Source organism: Parasteatoda tepidariorum, chromosome 2, assembly GCF_043381705.1.
Source record: "Parasteatoda tepidariorum isolate YZ-2023 chromosome 2, CAS_Ptep_4.0, whole genome shotgun sequence".
NCBI classification, from domain to species: domain Eukaryota; kingdom Metazoa; phylum Arthropoda; class Arachnida; order Araneae; family Theridiidae; genus Parasteatoda; species Parasteatoda tepidariorum.
Genome location: NC_092205.1, coordinates 17,874,493 through 17,899,711, shown reverse-complemented (window position 1 = coordinate 17,899,711; position 25,219 = coordinate 17,874,493). Strand labels below are relative to the sequence as shown.

Here is a 25,219-nt window from a genome sequence, read left to right as displayed (position 1 = left end):
ATCGATTCACTGATTCGTTAGTTCATTAGTTTTTTTAATATGACCATTCCTCACCTGTTTTGTTGTTCAATTAATTCGCTCATTCACTAAAATGCTGATTTATTGATTCGCTGACTAATAGAGCAACATATTTTTTCATTTATTGATTCGCCATTTCAGTAGTTTTCTCACTTATCAGTTACTGTTATTCGCTCAATAGCAATTTTTTAACTGAAATTTTCCGTAAATAACCCAAATAAAATTTTAATTGTGTCTTTTTTAACTTCCGTAGTAAGAACGCGATATGACAGATTCTCCCAAACAATTCATTTTTACTAGTTACATTTTTACAAGCACTTTTCAGTACGTCTTTAAGCCTACATACGCCTTTTCTATATACGGCAAATTCATATTTACAAGGAAATTAAATAAAAATACAATTAAACTAGTTTCCTAATGCGTTTTTATAGTTTATGTATAATTGCAAAACTTATATTTTCCACACTTGTTCCTTCTCAATTATTGTTTAAAGATTAAAGCGATTGTAATATGTTAATAATGTTTATAAGCATAGGAAATACAGATTGTGTATTTTGAAAACGGAATAAAACTTTATTTGATTTGGAAACTTTCATTTATTTTTATGTAGATCACATTTTGTCGACAGATTTCTCAACCTTTAGTGTTTCAATAGTATAATGCTCTTATAAAATTACGAATTGGTATTTTAAGGACGAAAAAGAATTAAAATTTCCTCCAAAAATTCAAATCAATAAATAAAATCAAAAATTTATAATTGGGTATATATTTAAAATGGCGGGAAAAAAATTTTTTAAAACCAGTTTGATTCCCGGAAAAACTTGATCACTTTCAAATCATCTTTGTTTTCCCCGACAATCAATCAGGTTTTGATGTTTTCATTTAATCGTTACTTTGTTGAATTTCTATAACTTGTTTTTCCTAGCTTAAATTTAAATCATCATTAGTAAAATAATTCAAACCTTAATAAAAAAAGACTTTTTCATTCCTTTTTCATAAGCTAAAATAGATTTTAAGGTTAAAAATAGATTTTAATGCTGTTATTACTCAACAAAACATCCTGTTTTTCTATATGCTGAAATATTGTTTTCTCATTTATGTTTTTTAAAACTATTATGTTAACTAAAACCATTTAATATAAAACGAGTAGCATAATTTTGATAATAAAACATTATTAGCATTATTTTATTGTCTAGTCATTATTATACAAAACATATAGGAAATACACGGTTCCTTTATATGCAGGCTTTGTTAAAAAATATTTCTAAAACTAAACCAGATTGGATTTCAAAATCCGAGTAAAGAAAAAGTTCTTTTAAATTTTCCATTTTCTAAAATCTGGCATGTGCCTTTTTGCAATATAATCCTGTAAATATATTCCGAGCGCCATACTGAAACAATTTAAAAGCACTTCTTTCTGTTTTAAAAATCCGTACTCGGATCTTCTATAAATTGATACGAAGTACCCAACATTTTATGTTATTATGTTAAAGTTTAGATAAAATATTCCTTCGATTTCGATTAAACAAATATTTCAACAGCTTTCTTTAATATATGAAGGCCTTTTGTGAAACAGTAGAAAGTCAAACAAAATTTCCAGCTGAATTGGGAAATTTATTTTAACAATTATGGTGTAAGAAGGGAGATATTAAAAACGGGCTATTTTATTAGAAGTTTTGATTTTTCAAAAATAAATCTTTTAGAATTTTGCATATTCAATTTCATAAATTAATTTTTTACATATATATATANATATATATAACTATGGATAACCGGATGACCGAAATAGGTAGTTGTTGACTTCCACTGGTGAATGTTGACAATATAATCGTCCCTTTGCTATATATCCGAAGTATATATTAGGTCTAGTTAAGTGCCATTGCCCGGTATACATTTGCTTTTCAAAATCTATCATCAGCAGATCTTAAAATATCGAATAAATATAATAATATTAACGAATAAATTAATATCAAATCGGATTTAACAAATATTTTGGACATTCACCAAAGCGACAATGTGATTGTTGACATTCACCGGTGAAAGTCGACATTCTCTTGATTTCGGTAACATTCACGGTAACATCACGGAGTTTTAAACAAAACCCAGAAGACAATGAAACTTCTGAACCGTGATAGGTGCAATTTGAGACTTTTTCAATGGAAGGATTCAGAGTTTGTTTCAGATAAAGAGGAAAACTGCGAAAGGCGAGAGGAGCAGACGTATTAAATTCGACCGGTCGTTTGGCTGGAAACCTGCTAGTCTCAGAGAAGAGAAAGCTGCGTCCCTTGGGCAGTTACGACAAAAAATAAAACTACTGCAAAAAAAACAGGATTGTTTACTGTTTTTTCTTAAAATTTTATTTAAAAAAAAAGGATTCTAATAACATTTTGAAAACAACAAATTGTAAGGAAAAAGATTTTAAAAAAAATTCTTACAAATGATATGATGGCTGCTAAAAGTAAAATTTTGACTAAGAGATCGTCGAATTGCTCGATAATGAGCTGTAATAAAGTTTTTCCTGAAAAATACAAAAACATTAATTAGACAATTATCACACTTGAAAAACTAAAATAAAATGCATATAATTAGAACACTTCAAAACCAAATTAAGAATCATTTAATTTCACAAAACTAAACAAGAAAAAATATATATACATTCATGCCAGTAATAGAGATTCGCAGTAATAATATTCAGTGTCCAAAACTATGTGATATGTTTACATTTTTGCACAGTTGTTATCATAGCACAAAATGGAATCCGAAGTAATTCCGAAAATTATGTTACACTGAAGATCTATTACAACCAACTGTTAATAATTAGCCAGCTATTGGGATGGTTGATTTGGCTGACACTATATAATGCGCGTTCCGATTCGCCTCATAGGGGTTCTGTGAGATTTAGATCGAGGCTTTAAGAGTGCCAGTCTAATTTTTAATGATCCATTTTGTCAAACCATGGCTGCCAAGTCATGACAAAGCTGGGAGAGCAGTGGGCTTTCCCTGAGCCCGAGAATGGGGCAAACAGATTATTGCCCTAGATGTGGGCTAACGGAATATTGGCCTCAGAGGTGAAAAGTCCAGGTTTTTTTGCATTAAACTCAGAGTTCATTTTTCCTCCACAAGAACTATGAGACCAAGACCAAAGCATGTAAAACAACCCCACATTTTGACGCTTCTTCTACCTTTTTAGCTGACTAGACTTTTAGACGGATAGTGTAGCATATATGCGTGGTGTTCTACAAGAGTCACTCTTAGTATACATTTTTTAAAAAGTACTTTGCAAATCAAATATGAAAATACTTTGCCCATTAGGGAAGGAAAATTAATATTTAAGTGGGAAAGAAAGTGTTTTTAAACTCTGATTATTTACTATTAAGTCAACAAAAACAAAGGATGAATCAAATCATATGAAAAAAGCATGTTTTAGGATGAAGCTTAGTCCCTGACCTATATAATTAGTTACAGTTATGAATTCTTTTTCACTTAAATATTAATTTGCCTTTATGTGCATTAGTTTTCACCTTCGTTTTTTTTTTTTTGTTTAAAGATTTCAAAAATATATAAAGGGTATTCTATACTACTTGTATACCTCGATTAGTTTTATCTGAACTGCTAAAAATCCACGTATATTATTATTTTTTTCTAAATTGAAGTACGTAGTTTCGTCATTTTGAAATATTAGACTTTTGATAAGAAATAATTTATCCAACATTTAAAAAAAGAAAATTTTCTTGCAAATGAAAAATTCAAATATTTGAAAAAATGTGCTCAATGCACTCAAACTTTTAAAACTGTATTTTAAATAAAATTTGTAAAAAAAATCGTAATATCAAAAAATAGGTCTCAAGTATCTAAATATTAACATTATCATATTTACTTTCATTATAGAGAGTATTCAGCAAAGACCACTGTTAATGAGTGTTTTATAATTTTAATTAAAATTTGAATTCAAAAAATTTCCACATTGTGGGGGGGGGGGTCGCAAATTTATATTTACGCGAGAAAAAAAACAAAAACGCTATCGAAATCTGACAAATTACTGTAGAGGAATGCGAACAAAATAAATATCAAAACAGATTTAATTGGAAATTGAAAGCTTCTTATCTTTTCGAATAATCAACTTTATTACTCAAGCATTCCTGAACTGTGATTTGTGAGATTAGGTTAGAGTTTTTGTTATTTCCTCGACAAAATAACAATTTGCGAACCCTAAGCGTATACTTTGTCTTCATTTTTTTAAACATAAGGATTAAAAAAATACACATAAAGAATGGCCTTTACGGACAATCTTGTATTTTAATTATTTATTTGAAACTATTAAAAAAAATCATATATTTTGCTTCAGTTGTATCAACTTATCTCCAAGAATCTTCTCCTTGTTTAATTTTTTTAATTAGATTTAAAAGTATTTTCAATGAAGTAAGTAAACTATGTTCAGAAAATTATCCTATTATATATTTTGGATTGCAGATTTATAGTTATGGACTTCAAGTAACCGTAATAAATTTAAAATATTGTTAACAACTCTTTGTAAGTAACAATATATGTAACAAACTTTTAATTATTTTTTGAAACAAGTTACTAACGATAAGCGTGTATTTAGACGATGCAAGTCAAAAAGGATTCGAGGACTTCCAGATAAATATTTACGAACTGCAAGTTAGTTGTCGTAATAACTTACGAACTGTAAATTCTATAACTCTATAAGTAACAAAATAATCATCATGAATTACAGAAAATAAACAAATTATAGTTTTTTGGCAGTTTTATGCATCAAATTTTATTTAAGCTTTTGAATCTTTTCTGTGCGTGAAGTAAACTGTTTAAAGTTGAGTAGTTCCTTGGCAATGTATAAAAAAAAGCAGACGATAATCACTTTAGGCAACTTAGAGAAATATATAAAAATGCTTTTGAAGAATTTTCCGTAGAAAAATCGAGAGCTCCAAAGGATTTATCAAACCTTTTAAATCAAATTTGACAGGGATTAAAAGAAGAGTGGAAGGAAAAAAAATCATTAAATCGATTTCATGCAAGATTTCTTATGGCATGTAACTTTTTGCAAATTTTTAGGAAAGAAAATATTGTAAAAACACTCACCCTCTTCAGCAGGAAGTTCTGAAAAAGAAAAAAAAAATAGAGTTAGACCCACAGTTAGAAGAAATATTATTAGATTAAGAGCATTACTAAAAGTAAATCTTTTAAATTGAATTAAGGTACTTTTTTCGGCGCAAAAATTTTATAGTTTGGACAATCTTTTTATGACTTTTTAGCAGTGCTTTTTATTTAGAACAGGGATGTTATAGGGAATAAAAATCTGTTTACGGGAAATTATACCAAAAAAATTCCCTTTTTTTATCATTAATGTTCTTTGCTATTTTTCCATTTCTTAATTTTAAAATAAATGTTTGGCCGTTTACTCAAAACAAATCTGTAGTCTTTCATTAAAACAAAAGGTTTAAAGAAAGCTAGAAGAATAATTTGTTTTTTTTCGAGACAAAGTACTGAATGCTCTGGCATTTTTTTAAGACATCGAATTCTAAAGGACTTAATTGTAATTGTATACATATTTTATTAAGTTGGCTTAAAAAGTATTATCATAAAATTGTTACGCATTTTAATTGACATCATAGTTATTGAGTTTAACAGTATTTTCTTGATGTTTTTTTTTATCAAAAAGTTTTCTATTCCATAAATTTCAATAATTTTAAATAATTTTAAGCTGCGCAATTTAAAATGATAGAATACAAAATCAAAATGAAATCATTTAAAGAATTTGAGTAACAAAATTTCCTAAAAGTCATAATTGAATAAATTCATTTTTCAAAAATTATTCTTTTCATTTTGTACAAAGTTTGAATTTTGTCAATTTTATAATTACTTAGTTTAAAATAATGTTAACATTTTTATAATTTACCATTCGAAATTCCAACCATTCATTAAATTTAAATAGTAAATAATAAATAATAAAAGTTTTCTTGTAAAACTTTATTATTTATTGAAAAATAATTTTTCATAATTAATAGGGATGTTTCTGACTAAACTGTATTTTCTAGTTTGAGTCTACTGCCCTTGCTTTGAGGTTTAAAAATCCGAAATCATTAAAAAAAAAGATATAATTAATAAGAGAAGGTATTTTTTTGTTTTTGATTTAGTAACGAAAGATATTGCCAGCACAATTTATTAGCCAATTTAAGTTTAGAACGTCTGTCTTTACATATTGTACATTTATTACGTGAAAATCCGATCACTTGAGGAAAAGTTATTAGCCTCTAGTGATCCGATCTCCAAATTATAGCAAAAAAATGCACTTTTCACTTAATAATATGTGGAAAGTAATAACATAAATGTGATAAATATCTTAATGAAATCATTTTAATTTAATTTTTTAGTTATTCTTAATTATGACATAAAGGCAATTTAGGCATTTTTAACATATTGAAGGATATTTTAACATAGTATTTCGTCATATTTTTCTCATAATAATAATTAAAAAAAACATTTATATGCTATAAAACCTTCTCAGGTTTCCTAAACTGAATTAGTTATCTTTAATTCTTTATCGTTAGCTTTTTGTTGTAATTATAAAATTCAGACCAGAGAGGTTCAATCCAATTATATTTTTACATGAAGCAATCGCTTTGTAAAGACAAACAAATAGAAAAATAAATTTTAAATTATTATTTTTTAAAGAGATGAAATTGTAGCAAATGTCATCTAATATGGGCCTTAAAGGATGTTAAGGCGTTCCTTTTTTTTGTACACGATGCAATTCATTACGTGTTTTCTTTGTTTCTAAATAATTCTTTTACCTTTTGTAAAAATTTGGAGTTTATTTAAAAAGTCATAAGAATTTTCAAACACTCTTAAGCATATCCCCCCCCCAAAAAAAATTCAAACATCATGATATTATGAGTATAATTAAATGCTATTAATCTGCCAATTTAAAAGTACTAGCATATTTTAAAAATACTTCCTACATTCCTAAGATTTATGTTATCATCGTCGTATTATGTCATGATACTATGCATCATAGGCTGGTATAAAATAAGTTTTTTTCACTGCCAAGATATGAAGTGCGGCAACTAATCATTGGGCTGTTTGAATATTATCAAGCGTGATGACTGTAATTATTTTAAAATTTTAAAGCTAATCATTGATTCTTGATAACGCGTTTAAAATCACTTGATTAGCTGCAACACTTCGTTTTTAAACTCAGGAATAGAAAATTCAGTTTTTAAAAAGATATTCATTAGTTAATTTATTTGAAAACATTTTTTACGCTTAATTAAATCCGTGATTAATTAAAAGTTCATTATTTAGTGTCAAAATGTAAAAAGTAAATGAATTATAGTAATTTGATTTTGTTTTCGATGTCCTGATTCCAATATTTACATAAAACAATCGTTTGGTATTTTTGAGAACTTGGGAGCAATAGTATTATTCTTCTCCGAATTCTAAATGGAATCTTTTTTTAAAGATACATAAAAAATTATTTATTATCTAAGCTTAACAAAAATTTAGATTTTTCGATTGCAATTACAATTACTTAAATGGAATTTTACTAATATTAAACCATAATTAAGAGTAATTATGATTGTATCATACATTGATTGAAAGGAATTAAATTAATAGAATTGCATCTCATTTTGATTACACATATTTGTGATTAATTTCATCTCGTCTTGAATGAAATTATTTATAATTACATTTTGTCTTTAATAAGAGTTACAATTACACTCATCTTGATTATAAATAATTATAATTTTGTCTTATCTCGATTGCAAGTAATTATAATTACATCTTATCTCGCTTTGCAAATAATTATATTGAAATCTCTTTATTGTAAGTAGTTATACTTGCATTTCATCTTGGGTACAGGGTTGAAGTAAATGCGATTACAGTGATTTTAATTACAAGTAACTATGATAACACAAACTTTGAGTACGATAAGTAATTATAATTACATTTATAATAATTACTAGTAATTATAATTGAACCTAATTTTATAATTACGAATATTTACGATGAAAACTTCATCTTGATCGTAAGTAATTATGACTAACCTCATCTTGATTGCATTTGATTATGATTAGACTGTTCTAGATTACAATTATGATTGTATTTATAATAATAAGTAGCTATGTTTAAACTTAATTTTGATTGTAAGCAACTTTTCTCATTTTGAATAACCGACAAGTAAATTTACAACTTACCGTTAGGGCCATATTTTTCTTGGTTCCTTTTCACCTGATCGAGGGTTAGACCTCTTTCTGGATCAGTGCTGAAATGGTCTAGGGTTTCTTTATATGTTTTGGCATGAGCTAACTCCATGTTTGACTGGAGTTATAGTCTCTACTGGAAAGATCAGCAAAAGCGACTTCAACAAAATGAAGTCAGTTCTGGAAAACAAAAGAGAACCACTTTAGTACACCAAATTTAATTAAACAGAGCTTATTTTCAAACATAAACAATGAGCAAGTTTTACATTAAAGAGACGGTTGACAGAAGTGTGACGTAATATTAATGCAAGGTATGAATGCGGAAGTGATTACAGTAGTTCTTAATAAACAAATGAAGCCTATTAATAATTGGTACGGATCGGAAAAAGGTTCTAAATAGTAAAGTGCATAGAGGAGTTTTTCTATTCCGTTAATTGGAGGAAAAATTTAATGCGAACCATTCGTGTTTCATACCACAACTAAGAATACCCCAGAAATAAAATATTCCATGTTCGAGGGGAATCACACTTCCGCTAAAGATAAGAGGTGTTGAGGTAGCAGGTTCGAATTCTGCCATAACTTGAATGTGTCGTCGAACTGTTCTCTGGTTTGCGCTAACTGATTTTCCGTTTAACAAAGACTTGTAAGCCGTTTGTACTTAAAAAAACTTGCAAAAGTGTGTGAATATCTAAATAATAATAATAAAACGAGTTGCGATTTTAAAATCATTTTTAAGTTGAAAAATTGGAGGGTCCTTCGTGGAAAATTGGTATTGTTCTTCCACTACACGCCCTGAAGCATGGAGGTAGCGGGTTCTATACCCATCTTAATGTTCGTGTACTTTCGCGAAGAGTTCTTCTCTAATTTGTGCTATTTGTTCCTCAAAATTAACTAGGGCTCATAAGAGGTTAGAGCTCGTAAATCTGCAGATTTATTTATGAATGAATAATAAATTAGACAAGGAATTTACAGTAAGACTATAGTTTTCACTAAAATGACTCGGAACAGAACGTAGAAGTTCTGCACTGTAGCGACACGACAAAGAATGTAGCAATTTTTGCACTAGAGCGACGTGACATAAAACGTAGCCGGTTTGCGCCTTGAACTTAATGAAAAATCTTGTCGTGTCTATTACATGCATAAATTTGCAGTCCTGGATTCATAAATTATTCTTACGGAAAAATGTATAAATTTTTATCTTAAAGACGTATGTCACAAACAATAGAAGCAGATTGCAAAGAGCTTTATACCTGAACATGCGGCATGTTCCTTTCAAAGCTAATACGGTAGGACTAGGATCGGCAGACTCTACACTTCGAAATGTTCGGTGGTAGAACAATTAACGAGAGACGATTTATTTTACTCTATTAAAAATATTTTATTACTTACTTATTTTATTTCAGCGCAAAGATTAAATTAAAAAAAATTTCTCCACCCTACAAAATTTTAGTTTCTGCTATCATAATTGAGCCTTGTCATATACAAACACTCCATTGTAAAACTAGACAATCCTTCAGAAATCAAAACAAAGTTATTAAAATTTAATAGCGTGTAAAGAAAGAAATTTCTTTCCTAACAAATCACGTATCGTATTTCATTCACTAAGTATCAGTTTTTCGATCAGAGTCAATTGTATATTCTGATAATATGCCGATCCTAACTAATCTTTGGTTTGTTTGTTTATCATTAATTTCCAGACTTTTTAACACTTATTTTCATAAAAAAAATATATTTTTATTCATGTCGTAAGCAAATGAAACCGACAGGAAATAAACCTCCGTTTAGTGCAAGCTTAATCTGCAAAGACAGGATGTTTACAAACGAAAGAGAATACACAATTACACCAAGACCTTAATGAAGTGTGTGCATGTTTGAAAACGCAATAAAAAGAGTAATTTAATATAGAAAACTGTTTCTTATAGGAAAAGAACTCGAACATTTCTTAATTTCATTTCATCTCGTCCGACATAATTGAAAATTATTTTTCGCACTTTCTATGAGAACAGCATACTTAATTCTGTTTATTCTTTTTCATAAAGAAGATTGAAAACAGTTACAGCTTTATTAAAAAAATTCTGCACTTTACGCTGTTAAGAAATAGAAAATCTTTTCAATCATATTAATTATTTTTTTCTGGGAACTAATGAAAGTTAAAGGAACATTGACAAAAGTATATTTGAAAAGTAGAAAACGATTCTCATAATGCAGCACTTACTAAGCCATTTGTTCTAAAATAAATCTTCCTCTCTGATTCTTATTCTGCTTTTAAAGCATTTTTAATCTACGTATATGATTTGCATTTTTTTTGTTTCCAATTGTGTTAATTAAAATTAACACATTTGAAGAGCATTTTGCAACACAATAGAAAAAAAAAGATCTGACATGTTACATTCAAAATCCGAATTGGGTATTTGAAATTCAAGAAGTGAAGTGATTATGCATAACTATGCTATTTAAATTAAATTTAATTGGATATCTGTAAAAGATGTCACTTGTGTGTGTTTCGAACATGATTGGCTTTTGAATCGACAAATTCCACGATTTACCTACGATGACGTCACTTGCTGGCATCCAATTGAAATTTATAAAAAGATATTTCGAATTTCCACCACTTATAGTATTTTTTAAGAAAAAACGGTATTCTTTTTAAAATTGCAATCTTAATATATTTTCAATGAAAGTTAAGCTATTTTTGCACTTTAAATTGAGGAAAAGAGAACTTTGGGAGTTTAAGTTTGAAAGCTTAGAAAATGATTCTAGAAGAACACCATTAACGAAATCGTTTGCTCCAAAAATAATAATAATTTGTTATCGTTTTCATCACATTTAATTAAACTACTGTATATTTCATTATATACTTTATTTAGAAGCTAAAATATCTCTATCTAAATAGTTTGGTGTTTATATAAAATTTTAAAAGTATTTTAACTGCTATTATATAATTGGCAAACATAAATTTATCTTTGGAGAATGGATTGTAATAAAAAAAAAGTTTGTCAGAAATAACAGACAAAACAGCTCACATTAGAGAACAATTTATCAGACTTGGAAAAATAGGACATAATTGCCTCTCCAAACACAAACGCAAAGGGATGCTGGTCTAAAAAAAGACAGCATCACCCGCATTTAGAAGTCTCTCTCTGTGTCTAAACGCGTCATCTTACTGCCTCTACAATACACGTGACACGTTAACAAAAATGATTGTTTCAGTAATACATAAATCTTGTCTTTATCTTTGGAAAGAATATGAAATTCATGTGGCCATTAGCATTTTATTTATTGTTTAATTGCGAAATAAATCGCCTTCATTCAGAAAATCAATCTCTAATTCTTCTTCTTGATCTTAGATTAAAAATTATCTCGATTTTAACGTCATAAAGTAATTAATAGCCAGGTTTTTAGTAAAAGTAATTATTACTTTAAAAAAATGTAGTGCGCTCAAATTTTAATTGCTTGTGAGATATTATTTGATTTAAAATCAGCCTTAATGGTTTAAAAACAACATCTTTAAAAAAAAAGAATAAGTAAGTAAAAATAAGCAGGGTTTCATATATATATTTTTTTATTTTTGCCGGTTTTCTGATACAAAGAACATTGCTTAGTAAGTTTCAATAATTAATTCAGTTGTACTTAAAATTAGTCTAAAATTGTTTTTATGGAACTTTGAGTCTGTATTTAATAAACAATGATAACTTAATGATACAAGAACTTTAAAGCGTCATTAAAATAGATAATTAATTCTCATTAACTCTTATCAGTATATAATTTTCATTTTACTAATTAGAGTTAATTCATTTTATTAATTAGAAGTAATTTATGTAAAACGTGCAAAAGATTGCCCAAATACTTTACTATCACAGACTTTTTACTTTCTTTATCAGTTTTTTTTATAATTGCAAAAGGTTCAACATTTTTAAATGAAATTGAAACATTGCCGTTGTGACCCTAGCACTAAACAAATTGAGAACTCTTTGCGAGGTTACATTAAAGATTTGCAATTATTGATTATGCGTTATTTTTTTGTGAAGGAGCATTATTTGCACAATGTTAACTAAAATAATATCATTCGTTAAATAGTTACTCTAATAATGTAATAAATATTACGAATCATTTATCAGCTAATAATGATTAAAACCACAGAAAATGTTACGAAAATTGGTAATTATTCGAGAGAAAAAAATCTGAAATGGTTCTTGAATTAAGGATTCTGAATGAAAATGTGAAATGAATGATAAAAAGATAAATAGCATTTTTTTTTCAAAGGAAGATGAATCCCAAACGTCTTTATTTATTTGTGAAAAACTTAAATTACTGACAAAATGAAAGGTTTAATAAAATTAAATCATAATTATACTGAAAACAATAAATAAAAAAGTCCTTAATATTAATAAAAATAAAATTTGAAATGAAAATAAAATTTATGTAATAAAATAAGAAACGACATTTGAAATGAAAGAAAATATGTTCGAACTAAATTTTAAGCGATTAATAATAATGAAAATTTTATTTGTAGAACAAAACTCTCTATAAGCATTTTTATTCGAAATATCCTAGACTGAAAAATGAGAAATTAAAATAATCTATCTCATTTGTTAACAATACGTTTTTAAAATAATTTTCTTTTAAAATTTTGCAAGAAAAAAAAGATGCATGCACTGTATCTTAAAAATATGTCGAAATATATTTATTACAAGTTTCTCCGTTCTGGACATTTTAAGATGCAACTTTTATTCTTTCTAATAGGACAAAAATGGCTGTTAAAACTTTTTTAAGCATGGGGATGTTATCTCTGTTGCCATAGAGATAACATAGTGCTGAGTATTGTAGCACACTTAATTAATGCCAGGCATTCTTTTAACAAAAACAGAAAGTCATAATTTTAAATAAAGCTTATAACGATGTTAAAGATGCTTCATCGACACGCGTTTAATTTTTAGTGCTGAAACAGAAGGGGAAAAAAACATTTTCACTCTTTCTTATCTTTCAACTGAAGATGCCTGGGATTTATGCTCTTTAACAGGTAGATCTGAAAGGTTGCAATAGGTTTGATTGAGTTTAAATATCGCCAAATGGCTTTTTTTAAATGTCGCCAAGACAGCTTTTGACAGATGCCGCTTTTTTTTTATACCCATTCTCCTGTTGTAAATAAAAACCTTATTTTAAAGTTGATTTAGTGCAGGGCTATATAATAAAAATCAAACGCGTTTGTTTTTAGAAAATAAATTTTACTCAGAATAGAGTCATTGTAAATTTTCAGTGCTAAAACTGAGAGACGGGCGACAGTCGAACAATACTTAAGACATTCTATTCTTTTTTAGGAAACATCCACAGATATAAACGTGATATATGTCATCTAACTTTTTTATTTATTTGTTTATTTTTACGACGTAAATCTCATTAAAATTTTTTTGTCAGTTTCGCTTTTTTACAATTACAATACCTTGTTTCATTTTATAATATTATTTCAAATACTCTTTTTGTCCCGAAAACAATATTATAATTTTTTCTAAAAAAGACAAAAAAATTATTTGGCAGTAAAAATTTATTGAAAATGTTTGCTTCATTGTTTATGAATATTTTTGTAAAAGGCGTTTAATCAACATCCTTAATAAATAATTTTGAAATTTTTGTCAAAAACAAACTTTGTTTTGTTGTTGTTATTGACAGCTCTCAGCTCCTTTCAGTTTCCCCGAGCAATCAAACTGGTTTTGGCATTTTTATTCTCACATTAATTCCACTAGCTGAGATTTTGATTTTAAATTTTTTTTCTTCTAAAATAATAATTATCAATAATGATAATGTTATATTTTATTACAGGAAAAGATTTCGAAAATGTACATGTCGTTCCGTAGGCGGCCCCTAATATATATTTTTAGAATCTTTTTTAGAAATGAAGTAAAATAGTATGCATTTCAGAAGTCCTAAATTGATATTTAAACATAAAATAAACAAAACCGATATATAATTTTTATTTAATTTTATAACCAGCGGTATAGAACTGACATGTTTTTGCTTTTGCGACTATCAATATTCAACACCGTAACCTTGCACTTTTGAACACTACCCAGAAGACAAGGGAGTACCTTGATCAAGCATTGAGAAGCTAGCTTCCTGAAAGGCTTTTGGGGTGAACTAACTTTTATTTATGATACACGGAGAGGGAAACTACGAAAAACCCCATAGTTAGCTCTTGGTCAAATTGATTTTAACCCTTTATCCATCTACCAATGGGAAGATTTTACATCCACACTGTGTTTGGGGCGAACCTGGAGCAGAATTCGAATCGACTAGCCACCACTGGGATTCTATCTTGAGTCGCTAAATTGAGAGGTATGTTCTCTATCCCCTGAGTTTCGCGGATTGTCAGATGACTAGTGTCAGAAGCTGGATGAAAACATCAAGATCAGATTGATTGCCTGGTGAAACTTAGAGTTTTCTAATGATCATCTTTTAACTCCTCTCTGTTTTTACTGGCAGTAAAACAGGTTTTGATGTTCTTTATCCAGCTTCCCTTACTAGTGATTCGTTAGATTTCGACAACATTTTTCCCCCGCTTAAACATCAATTCGTGAACATTAACGTGCATACTTTTTCTTTTGCTTTATTTTGCCGACAGTCCTGTGTAGGGGTCAGGAACTGGCCCTGCGTCAGAAAGGTTCTGGGTTCGAATCCCGGACAAGGCATGCATGTTCTTTCATTCTCTGTGCTCTCTGTGTCCTTACTGTGGGAGCACCGTTAGTTCAACTAAGATGGTGCCCTGAGAGAGTAGCCAACAAATTTGCCTTAAAATGCCTAAATTGACGAAATGTCAACCCAGGTGGGCATTGGAAAAAAAAATTTTTTGCTAAAACTTCTATAAATGAATACGATAGCGAACTTAACGGAATACTTAGTCTACACACATTTTGCTAACTTGCTCAAAGGTTTTTCTAAATAAATATTTTGTTGCTATTTTTCAAGCAGTTAAATATCTTAAATGTTTATTTACCGCGTTTGACCATAAGTTTGTTTACAGTTTTGCACGTTGTTTTACAGTTTGGGAATGAATAAATATTTAATATTTAACAAAATATACTAAGCAAATTTAATATTTTTATTCAAAAGCATCAAGCAAACGATATCGGATAATGATACGTGGTTAATTTTATGAATTACTAGGTGAACGAAAATTTTTACCCAGCAAAACACTCAATTTACTTTACCCTTATATGTCTCTGCAAGAATATCTAATCACAATTAAAAAAAAAGCAGGTACACATATTATTTTTATGAAGAAGGGGATAAAAGAACATTGAAGTTCATCGGTAGTTCTCATCAACACACGAAATCGTGCATCAAATTCATAAAAATGAAGACGTGACTTCTGGTAGAGCAATTTTTATGGTTCTCAGAAAAGAATGTGTCGTCTAAATGTCAAATCGTCGAAAGGAACAAGAATTGATTGAAAGTTTATTCAGTTTTTCCCGAGAAATGTTCGTGTTCATGCAATTATATTGCCTGTGAGTAAACTAACTGGACTCAAACCGAAGATTACGACCAAAACTGTCACACCAGTTTATGAATTTATACCATTTCATCGTTGGTTTAATCTTAAAGAAAAGAAAGCCGGGATAAAACATGCAAAGTTAATTTTGAATCAGATCCAGTTATTGCTAATTTATTTATTTTGTTCAATCGTCAGCTTATACCTTTTAAAATACATGTTTTTATTTTGTTATTTTATTATTTTTTATTAGTCTCTGCACTACATTTGTAAATATCAAATCATCGATTTATACCAGTTACTCTTTCGAATCTTTTTCAAAAATATGACAACTTTTTGACACAATGAAGTACGCATGCTCAAATTTTTATGGGGACCATCCTATAAATGTGTTTTGGTGCAAACTGCGAAATTTTTCTGCAGAGGGTAAAATATTTCTGTACATTTAACTGTCCTCAAATGAAAAGACCGGAAACTTGTAAAGTACCTACTGGAAAACAACGCTCAGGAATAGTTTGATATATAAGTTTCCCCCTTGGCAGAAGCCGTGCTTATCATTTCAAGTCTTCCATATCAAGTTTGCATAAAATTTTAAATTTCCAGTTTTTATTTAACATTTTGGAGTTAGGGATAAAAAAAACATTACTAATTTAATCTTTAGTTTATGTATAATTTTCCTGATTACATTTAATATTTTAAAGTTTAAGAATAATAATAAGGAAGAGAAACTAAAGTTCATAATAAAAAAATTTAAAATTTAACAGTATTAAGCAAATCAAGTTAAGTTAATATGTATTTAAAAATATATATCTACAAAATTATTTAAGTAAAAATTCTAATTTTACTCATACGTTCTCTTATTTCTGAGTTATAGAGAAAATAGAAAAATTAAAAAAATTATTTTATAACAAATACAAATAAAAATAATTTTTTTAAAAATAAGTTTTCTTGAGCGCAGGATGTGCATTTTAGAATATTTATTGTGCATGTGTAATATTTTTGTTCTTTAATCGAATTTACGATTGTAATAATGGACATAATCGCTTGGCCAAATTACGAAATTTCTATGTTTACATATTTTTGGAATTATTTCCGGGAGCTCAATAGCCAAATGTTGGCATTCCGAAATGCTTAATCCTTGTAGAGAAACATAAACTATATCCCGGTCTTCGATAGAGAAAGAGAGTGCTCCGGAGCTCTGACGTCACTGTGATGCACATCCGGTTGGAATTTGCAAAAGCACTTGTGTCACCAGGAAAAATAAAAAGGTATCGCTTTCTTAAACAAGAAAAAAAAAAGAACACGCTGTTGTCCATTGTTTATATCATTTTATGTGAAAAGACGAGGATAAAATCGAATGCAAAGTAGGAAATAAGTCTTTTTTTTCTTCTTTGCACTAACACTGGTTGATTCTGAATTAATTCTACTTCTTTAAAATAAGTAATGAAAAAAGATAATTATAATGATTACTACATGCGTTTTTTTAAGAATTGCGTGATGATAAACAAAAACGTATACTCGTAAATTTCCTCAATGTTTCTTAATTTAAAAAAAATAAAAGAATTTCAGTTGCAAAACATAGCGATTCTTAATACAAAAATAACTGTTGTTTAAGTAATAAAGAAGCATAAATAACACAAAATAGATTATTGGCAAAATTTGTGCATCCGTTTTAGTTTTATAATATGAGTAATCACCAAGTGACAAGACATAGACAAATAGTGAAAAATATATATCTACATAAATATGAAAGTTCAACGATGAATAAGAGCTTTTGAAATTTCAGCATCACTTGTAGGCAAAATAATGCAATTTAGCCATATTTAATTGAGGTAAACGAATAGTTTTTCCTTCAGTTAAAAAAAAATGATGTTTTTTTATTTATTTTAAATAATAAAACAAAACCTAAAAAGTTAACACTTTTGTATTTCAAATTCTCTTGAAAAATTTCATTTCCATTTTTCAAATTAAGGTATAAAGTTACTTTCAAACTTTAGTTTGACTATATCCTTAATTTTATGTTATTCGAATCTAAATTTATAGAACTTTACTTACTTTAAAATAAATGTAGTATGAATGTAGGAATGTGTGATGAATATGAAGTTAAGTAGCTTTCATGCATTGAAATAGCCTCATACATATTTTATATACTTTACAGTAATTAAAAAATAGCTTTACTTAAACGTTATAAAAGCTGAACTTCAATTTATCATTTAATCTCTCTCACAAGATTTCTGAATCAACAATATTTCAACTAAATATCAAAACAAAAACAAATTACCGAGCAAAAGTGCCAAATTTGATAAGAATGAAAACATTACGTAAAATGAAACGGCAAAAAATCTTATAAATAATTCATCTTGTTGATCACGTTTTTCTTTTGTTTTCATCTTTGTAACAGGCATTTTGAAAACAGGCAAAAAAAATGCATTTTTTCCCTCTTTTTCTTTTCTTTTCTCAGCCGTGAATTAATAGTTCACTGTCACATCTATCATTTCATGCTCACCTCAATGAAGAGGTCGGTTTTCCTCGAATTAAATAACTCCTCGAATCTTTTGTAACGGGTTTTGAGGTTAGCTATGAGAAATTATGATTTTACTGGCAGATAAACAATGCAGCCGCAGTGACGTATATTCATTTGACATCACAGAAATACCGGTGATTTTATTTGGTCAGCTTTTAAATCTAAAATCAGTTCATTTTTCTTAGTTCGTTTCGATAGTGCGTGCAAAGGAAGGATGCTCATTCACGATTAACTTCATTCAGAATATGGTTCTTATAAGAATATTAAAGTAATCTTGTTATTAATTTACTGGAATACTCTGTTTTACTATTTTCTATATAAAACGCGTTAAAATGAGCTATACAATGTATTGTTGCAAGATAATTTGAAATCCTAAACTGTCTCATTTTGTTTCAAAAACAAAAATTTAAAATTAAAGTAAAAAAAAACAGTTGTAAAAATCTCAATTTACAGATTTTTTTTCCTTCTTTTGCACTTAAGCTATAATAAATAATTTACTGCAATGGATAAAGCTAAGCGAATTTAAAAACAATTTTTATCACAAACTCTAATCATAAAATTTACTTTTTATGTTTCGACATTACACTAAATTACAGAAAATTTTCCTCTCACGTCCATTAAAAACAAGTTAAAATTAACCTTCTTCTTGTAAGCCAAGAAGTATTTTGATGTATCTCCCATTATTTTGAACCAAGTTCAAATATATTTTTTTTAAATGATTCTAAAATTAAGGCAATATTTGAATCATTTGGCCAAAGTAAGTTGTAATTAAAATTTAAAATTCAGAAAGCGATTAAGAATATGCTCAAAATAAGTTATAATTGAAATTTAGTAAGCAATCATGAATACGCAACAACAATTTAAAATTCCGATTTTATATAACGGAACAATTTCGAATTGCAAGCATTGCAAAAACTGACGGCCTTAGTTCGAGAAATATTATATTTTCGATTGAATTTGTATAGTTTCATTGCAAAATTATATGCTTATATATTTTTTTAAATTCCAGTATTCTTTTACTTGTTATAATCAATTTTTAAAGCCATAAGTTTCTTATAGAATTTAAAAGAGGAACCTATTAAGAAATATTCTAAGTGTGAAATAAATTTTACCAAAAGAATAATAAAAGGAGTAAATAAGTACAGTATTAGATAAGTTGAAGTTAATTACACGATAAAAGTACTATTTATCTGATAATTTAAAAGTTTTCCTATTAGCAATAAACGATAAGGAATGACACTAAATCTCACTTATTTTTATTATGTCTGCTTATAATACTGTCTTAGTTGAGTATATATATCTATCTATATATATCTATCTATATATATATATATATATATATNNNGCATAGTTTTTGAAGGAAAATATATATATATATATCGCTATTATTACATGAAACGTATTGAAAGCCTTGTCAGATAAAGCTGTTGTGTAAAGAAAAATCAGAAATGCTGTATGAATAAAAGATAAAGGCATTTTGATTCGACATAATAATATTTGTATGAAGGTATTTTTAGTTAAGGATACATAAATAGTTATTGTATATAACTTATAAAAAACACAACAAGTTACAATATGCTTAGTGCACGATGCATAAAATTTGGATTTACTAAACTCATTTTTCTGTTACAACAACTATTATATACAAATTAAAAAGTTGAACATCAAGTAATAGAAGGTTTATAAGCCTATTTTGAGCACACAAGCCTGAAAATTTATGTAATTGCAATAACCAATAACATCAAGTAATATGATTAAATTAGTTATATTTAGCCTACACAGACAAATATTTTTATCTGTCTGAATAACGTTTGTTAAATACAACAATTAAAACAAAATCAAGGTAAAAACAAAATGTAAAAGTAAGTAAAATAAAATTGATCTTAACACACGCGCATATTTGATGTAACAAATGAGTATGAATCAATAATTTATGCGCATTAGGAACAGTATAGTAAAGAACATGAAAAGACGAAGCGTTAAATGGCTATAAGAAATTAAAACATAAACCGGCGTTCGACGTGGTTGAACTATCATTTCTAAAGTATACCATCCGGTGTCCACCACAGTAAGACTGGCATTTCTAAAGTATGTGATGGTGTCCACCACAGTAAGATTGTCATATCTAAAGTATAGCATGGTGTCCACCATGATAAGACTCTAATTTCTAAAGTATACGACGGTGTCCACCATGGTAAGACAGTCATTTCTAAAGTATAGCACGATGTCCAACATGGTAAGACTCTCATTTCTAAAGTATACGACGGTGTATACCATGATAAGACTCTCATTTCTAAAGTATACGATGGTGTCCACCATGGTAAGTATCATTTCTAAAATATAGCAGGAATCCACCATGGTAAGATTCTCATTTCTAAAGTATACGATGGTGTTCACCATGGTAAGTATCATTTCTAAAGTATTCAATCGTTCCCACCGTGATAAGACTGTTAGGTCTAAAATATATACCGGTGATGGCTGTCGTAAGACTATCCTTTTAAAAATATACACCGGTATTCATCATGATAAGATTGTGAATACAAAAGTAAACAGTTGTCGTAAAAATATCATTTCTAATGTATAAACCGGTGTCCACCATGGTAAGACAGATAACATCGATGACAGATAACATCTAAAGTATACATCGATGACCACTGTCGTAAGACCGTCGTTTCTAAATCATACCGTAGTGTCCGCCGTGTTATATAACGTGCTATTTAAATTGTAGCGTTATATAAAGTGCGAAACGATAATAGCAACACGAGAGCTTAAATATTGATTCAAATGCATACATTTAAGAAACAAATGAAATATGTCTATCACAACAATTAATTAGTTTATATAGGTATTTAAAAAGACTGTCCGTCAAAAAAAAATCCGATAAAAAGGTATTTAAAATGCCATATAACAAATATACTTAAAATTAATTTATTGCATATTTAAGACTTACTCTTTACGCCAAATGAATGAATGATTGTTCTAAAAGGGAGAATTATCAGCTGCCGCCAGACTTTCAATGATATCAATTTGTGGCAGTAAATAATTCGACACAAAAGCATTCTTATCAATCGAACGTCTTTATCGCTCTCTGTGACAATGTTAAATAGTTCTCTTACTTCTTAACGCACTTTGCTCTTCGAGTGGGATTGTCAACAATCGTTTGACGTCAAAACCATGTTCTATAAAGAATGAACGCAAAAAAGAAAAAGAAAAAAACACACACCTCTATCTACGCGAAAATTTCATTTCTTGAAATACTAATTGATAAACTTGGCGATAAGATTCGCTCTGAAATTATTCTACTGAAGCCAATCGAATGAATCCTTTCTTTTTCAGTTTTTAGCGTCTCGTTGAAATTTTAATTAGAAAGTGTAAGAAGTGATTTAATATTTCAGAAAAATGTATAATTACCAAATTTAAATTGAAATTTAGAAAGTATAAGAATTTATTTGAAATTTGAAATTGAAAATATAAGTTTCGAGTGAATGAGTTACAAGCTGTACTAATGAATTAGAAATGTGAGTAAATTTCAAATTAGTGCTTCAAAGCACTCTAAATTATTCATTTTATTAAGTAAATACCCACGGAAATCAATGCACCTTGCACCTTGACTGCCGGTACTTTTTACCGAAATTTGATCCAGAATTTTTTACAGTGAATTTTTAGAGAGGAATTTTAACGCAATGACTAAATTATAAAACACATATTTTATGCAAAAAATAATAACATATGCCTGTTACATATTGGGTTAAATTTTTAATGCGATAAATTCAAACACAGTTATTAAGTTATGAAATACACATTGTAAGTAGAATAAATAGTTTTAGATGGGAATTTTTAGCGTGAAAAATGCAAACACGGTAACTAAGTTTTAAATATATGTTTAATATAGAATAAATAATGTATGCATAGTTGCTGGAGGGAAATGTGGTCAATTTTTTTATGGAAGTAATGTATTCAAGTATTCATTGTAAGTAAAATAAATAACATATGCATAGTTTAAGGTGTGAATTTTTAATGCGATAAATTCAAACAATGTAACTGAATTTTAAATAATATGTTTTATGTAGAATAAATAATATATGCATAATTTTTGGGGAGATATGCGGTCATAATTGTTTTTTTTTGTTAGTAATGTTTTCAATTATGCATTGTAATTCGAATGAATAACAAATGCAAAGTTTTAGATATGAATTTTTAAGGCAAAAAACTCTAACACGGTAGCTAAGTTTAATGTAGAATAAATAATATGGGCATAGTTTTCGGAGGGAAAGGCAGTCAATATTGTTTTTATAGGACTAAAGTTTTCAATTATTCATTGTAAAAAGAATAAATAACATATGCATAGTTTTAGATGGGAAATTTTAATATGATTAATTCAAATAATGTAACTAAGTTTAAAATATGTTTTTCAAAGAATAAATAATGTATGCATAGTTTTTGAATGGATATGTGGTCGAAAATTTTTTATGTTAGTAATGTTTTCAACTATGTATTGTAATTAGAATAAATAACATATGCATTGTTTTAGATGCGAACTTCTAATGTGATAAATTCAAACAATGGAAACTAAGTTCTAAATAATATATTTTTAGCAGAATAAATAATATATGCATAGTTTTTGAAGGAAATGCGGTCAAAATTGCTTTTATGTTAGTAATGCTTTTCATTTATGACGCTATCACATGATCCAGCTGCTGGGAGAAAGCAATATTATTTTTGATGGAGTTCTCAAAATGAAGCGACCTTTAACATTTTTAATCGCATAAAGGCACCTATTCAAGCAGAAACTAGCCTTCTTCCTCTTCTCACTTCTTCCTATGTAAGGAATCAATTTTCTTCTCGCTTCAACAGGGAAAGTCATCAAGAATTTTAAAGAAGAAGAAAAAAATTCCTCAGATTTTACTAACTAGTTATACGATCCAATAATTTTTTTTCGTACTGCGTGTTCGATTATCTTCTCATCTCTTTTAGGAAATTTAACTGAATGGAACGAATAATGGATAAAAAGAGTCGAATTAAAATTTTTATTTTGATGCTAATACCTTAATACCTAAGGGGTTCTGCATCTGCTTGCTTCGCTCGTCAACCCCCCAAAATAATGCACTCATTATTTTTTCTTAACAAAAAACGGATTGCAAAATATAAATTAAAAAATATTCAATAGAAAGTATTTTTATTGTATTGGTATAGATTTAAATTCACAAATTTGCTGGAATAAAATTTAAACCTTATAATTTTTGCTCAATTACTACTCAATAGCTACCTCATCAATAATCTTGATTTTTTATATTCCTATTGGTTATTTTGTTGCTATAAAAATATTTCTCACCAAAGATATTATTTAGTAATAGTGCAAAAAAAATAATTATTAATAATGTTTTGCAATTTTGTATTCGTTATTTAAATTGCACATGTTCACTGGGCACAATTTTACACGAAGCTATTAAATTTCATGATGATGACAACCACAGGAATTTGGATCTTCCTGAGTGAAAACTGAATCATACCATGTGATTTATCTACCCAATGAGAATGCATGGGCTGGTCATAATATTCATCTGATATTTAACTGCATAAATTAGAAAAAAATTACATTTTTGTTACATCTTAGCGTAAAGTTCGCATTCAAAATCTGCTTTAAAATAAGTTAGGTTTCGAATTTTACACTATACATTCAGAGACGATGAAGAATTATTTGCGATTTTCCTCCAAAAACTGAATAGATCTAAAATATATTATCAACAAGGTGAAAGCATTACAAAAAAGATGATTAATAAATTGTACTTTAATGTGAGTCTGGGACAAAAAGTCATCAAAAGTTTGAAATAAGAAAAAAATTGAAATTATAAGTGTTGATTTCTTAGGGTAAGCACAAATAGGTGACTGAGTTTTAAATATTTATATTTTCGAAACTGTTACACGCAGTACAATAAATTTTACGCGAATTAATCCACACACAAAAAAAAAATATTCAAACTGTTAATAAAGTTCTTTTTCCTCACTTCATAACATTGAACTGTCAATAGTTCTTAATGTTGCACAAATGTATTCTTAAAATTCTTGCAGTATTTTTGGCATCAATGGTTCAGAAATAGAGTTTCGGGTTTGATGGCGGCAAGTGATTTATCCTTAATCACATGGCCATCAAGATCCCCAGACGTAACGTCAAGTGATTTCTTTTTATGTGGTTGCTGTGGTGTTAAAATAAATGCTTATGATCCAAAAATACCAAAAATGCAGGTAGAATTTAAAGAAAACGCTTGCGTCAATAAGAACAATTGACAGCGTCAAACTACAAAATGTGTGAAACGGACTTGATAACAGTTACGAAAATTTGTCATGAAATAAATGTCGAAATTTGTCATGGTCTACACTGCATTTTAAATGGGAAAATTTGTTTTTATATTAATTAAAACGTGACACAATGCTTGACTGCATTTCTTTCCTTCAAATGATGCTTAAATTTCGAATTCTGCTTTCTCCATTTTGACAACTTTTTTAACTGTCCCTTTCCAACCACAGTTTACTTTCAAAAAATAAAAAAAACTACATTTAAAAAAAAAAATTTTTTTTGATAATTAAAAAATAAATGTCAAAAGTTATTTTTTTAATTCTCAGTCATAAGAGTACGTGACTACAAAAAATTGTAATTAAACGGCATAAATATTTTTGTTTTTAAAAAGTAACTAAATATGTTTTAGAATCTGATAAATGCATTGAAAAAAAAAATTTTTTAAATTTGGAAATTTAGATTAAGAAATTATTATTTTTTTAAAAAACCCAATAGCAAACAATGCTGATATTAAATTGAAGTATGAATGTTAATCAAAATAACTTAAAAATTGTTCACTTTAAAACATAGTATAGTTATTTTAGAAACATCAAAAATTAGAAACGTCATTTTTAAATCTGTCTTGAAAAGTTGTAACAATTCGAAACAGAAAATAATAAATTTAAAATTTTCTCACCCGT

The 25,219-nt window shown here is 28.1% G+C and overlaps 1 protein-coding gene across 6 annotated transcripts in view; it reads right to left on the bottom strand.

The window, feature by feature from the left end:
- The window catches only part of LOC107437411 (calcium-transporting ATPase sarcoplasmic/endoplasmic reticulum type), a 66,707-nt gene that overhangs the window by 27,185 nt on the left and 14,303 nt on the right, over positions 1-25,219 (bottom strand). For 3 of the 6 annotated variants that reach the window (XM_043043148.2, XM_043043151.2, XM_043043150.2), the window contains exons 2-4: positions 8,232-8,417; positions 5,116-5,133; positions 2,454-2,536 (exon numbers count right to left, since the gene is read on the bottom strand). In XM_043043148.2, coding sequence (XP_042899082.1) covers positions 2,454-2,536; positions 5,116-5,133; positions 8,232-8,349 — 219 coding nt within the window. In that variant the 5' untranslated portion in view covers positions 8,350-8,417. Of the gene's footprint in view, positions 1-2,453; positions 2,537-5,115; positions 5,134-8,231; positions 8,418-8,503; positions 8,552-21,194; positions 21,399-25,219 lie in introns of those variants that run through there. The other 3 variants (XM_071177225.1, XM_043043149.2, XM_071177226.1) reach the window with 3 other exon arrangements.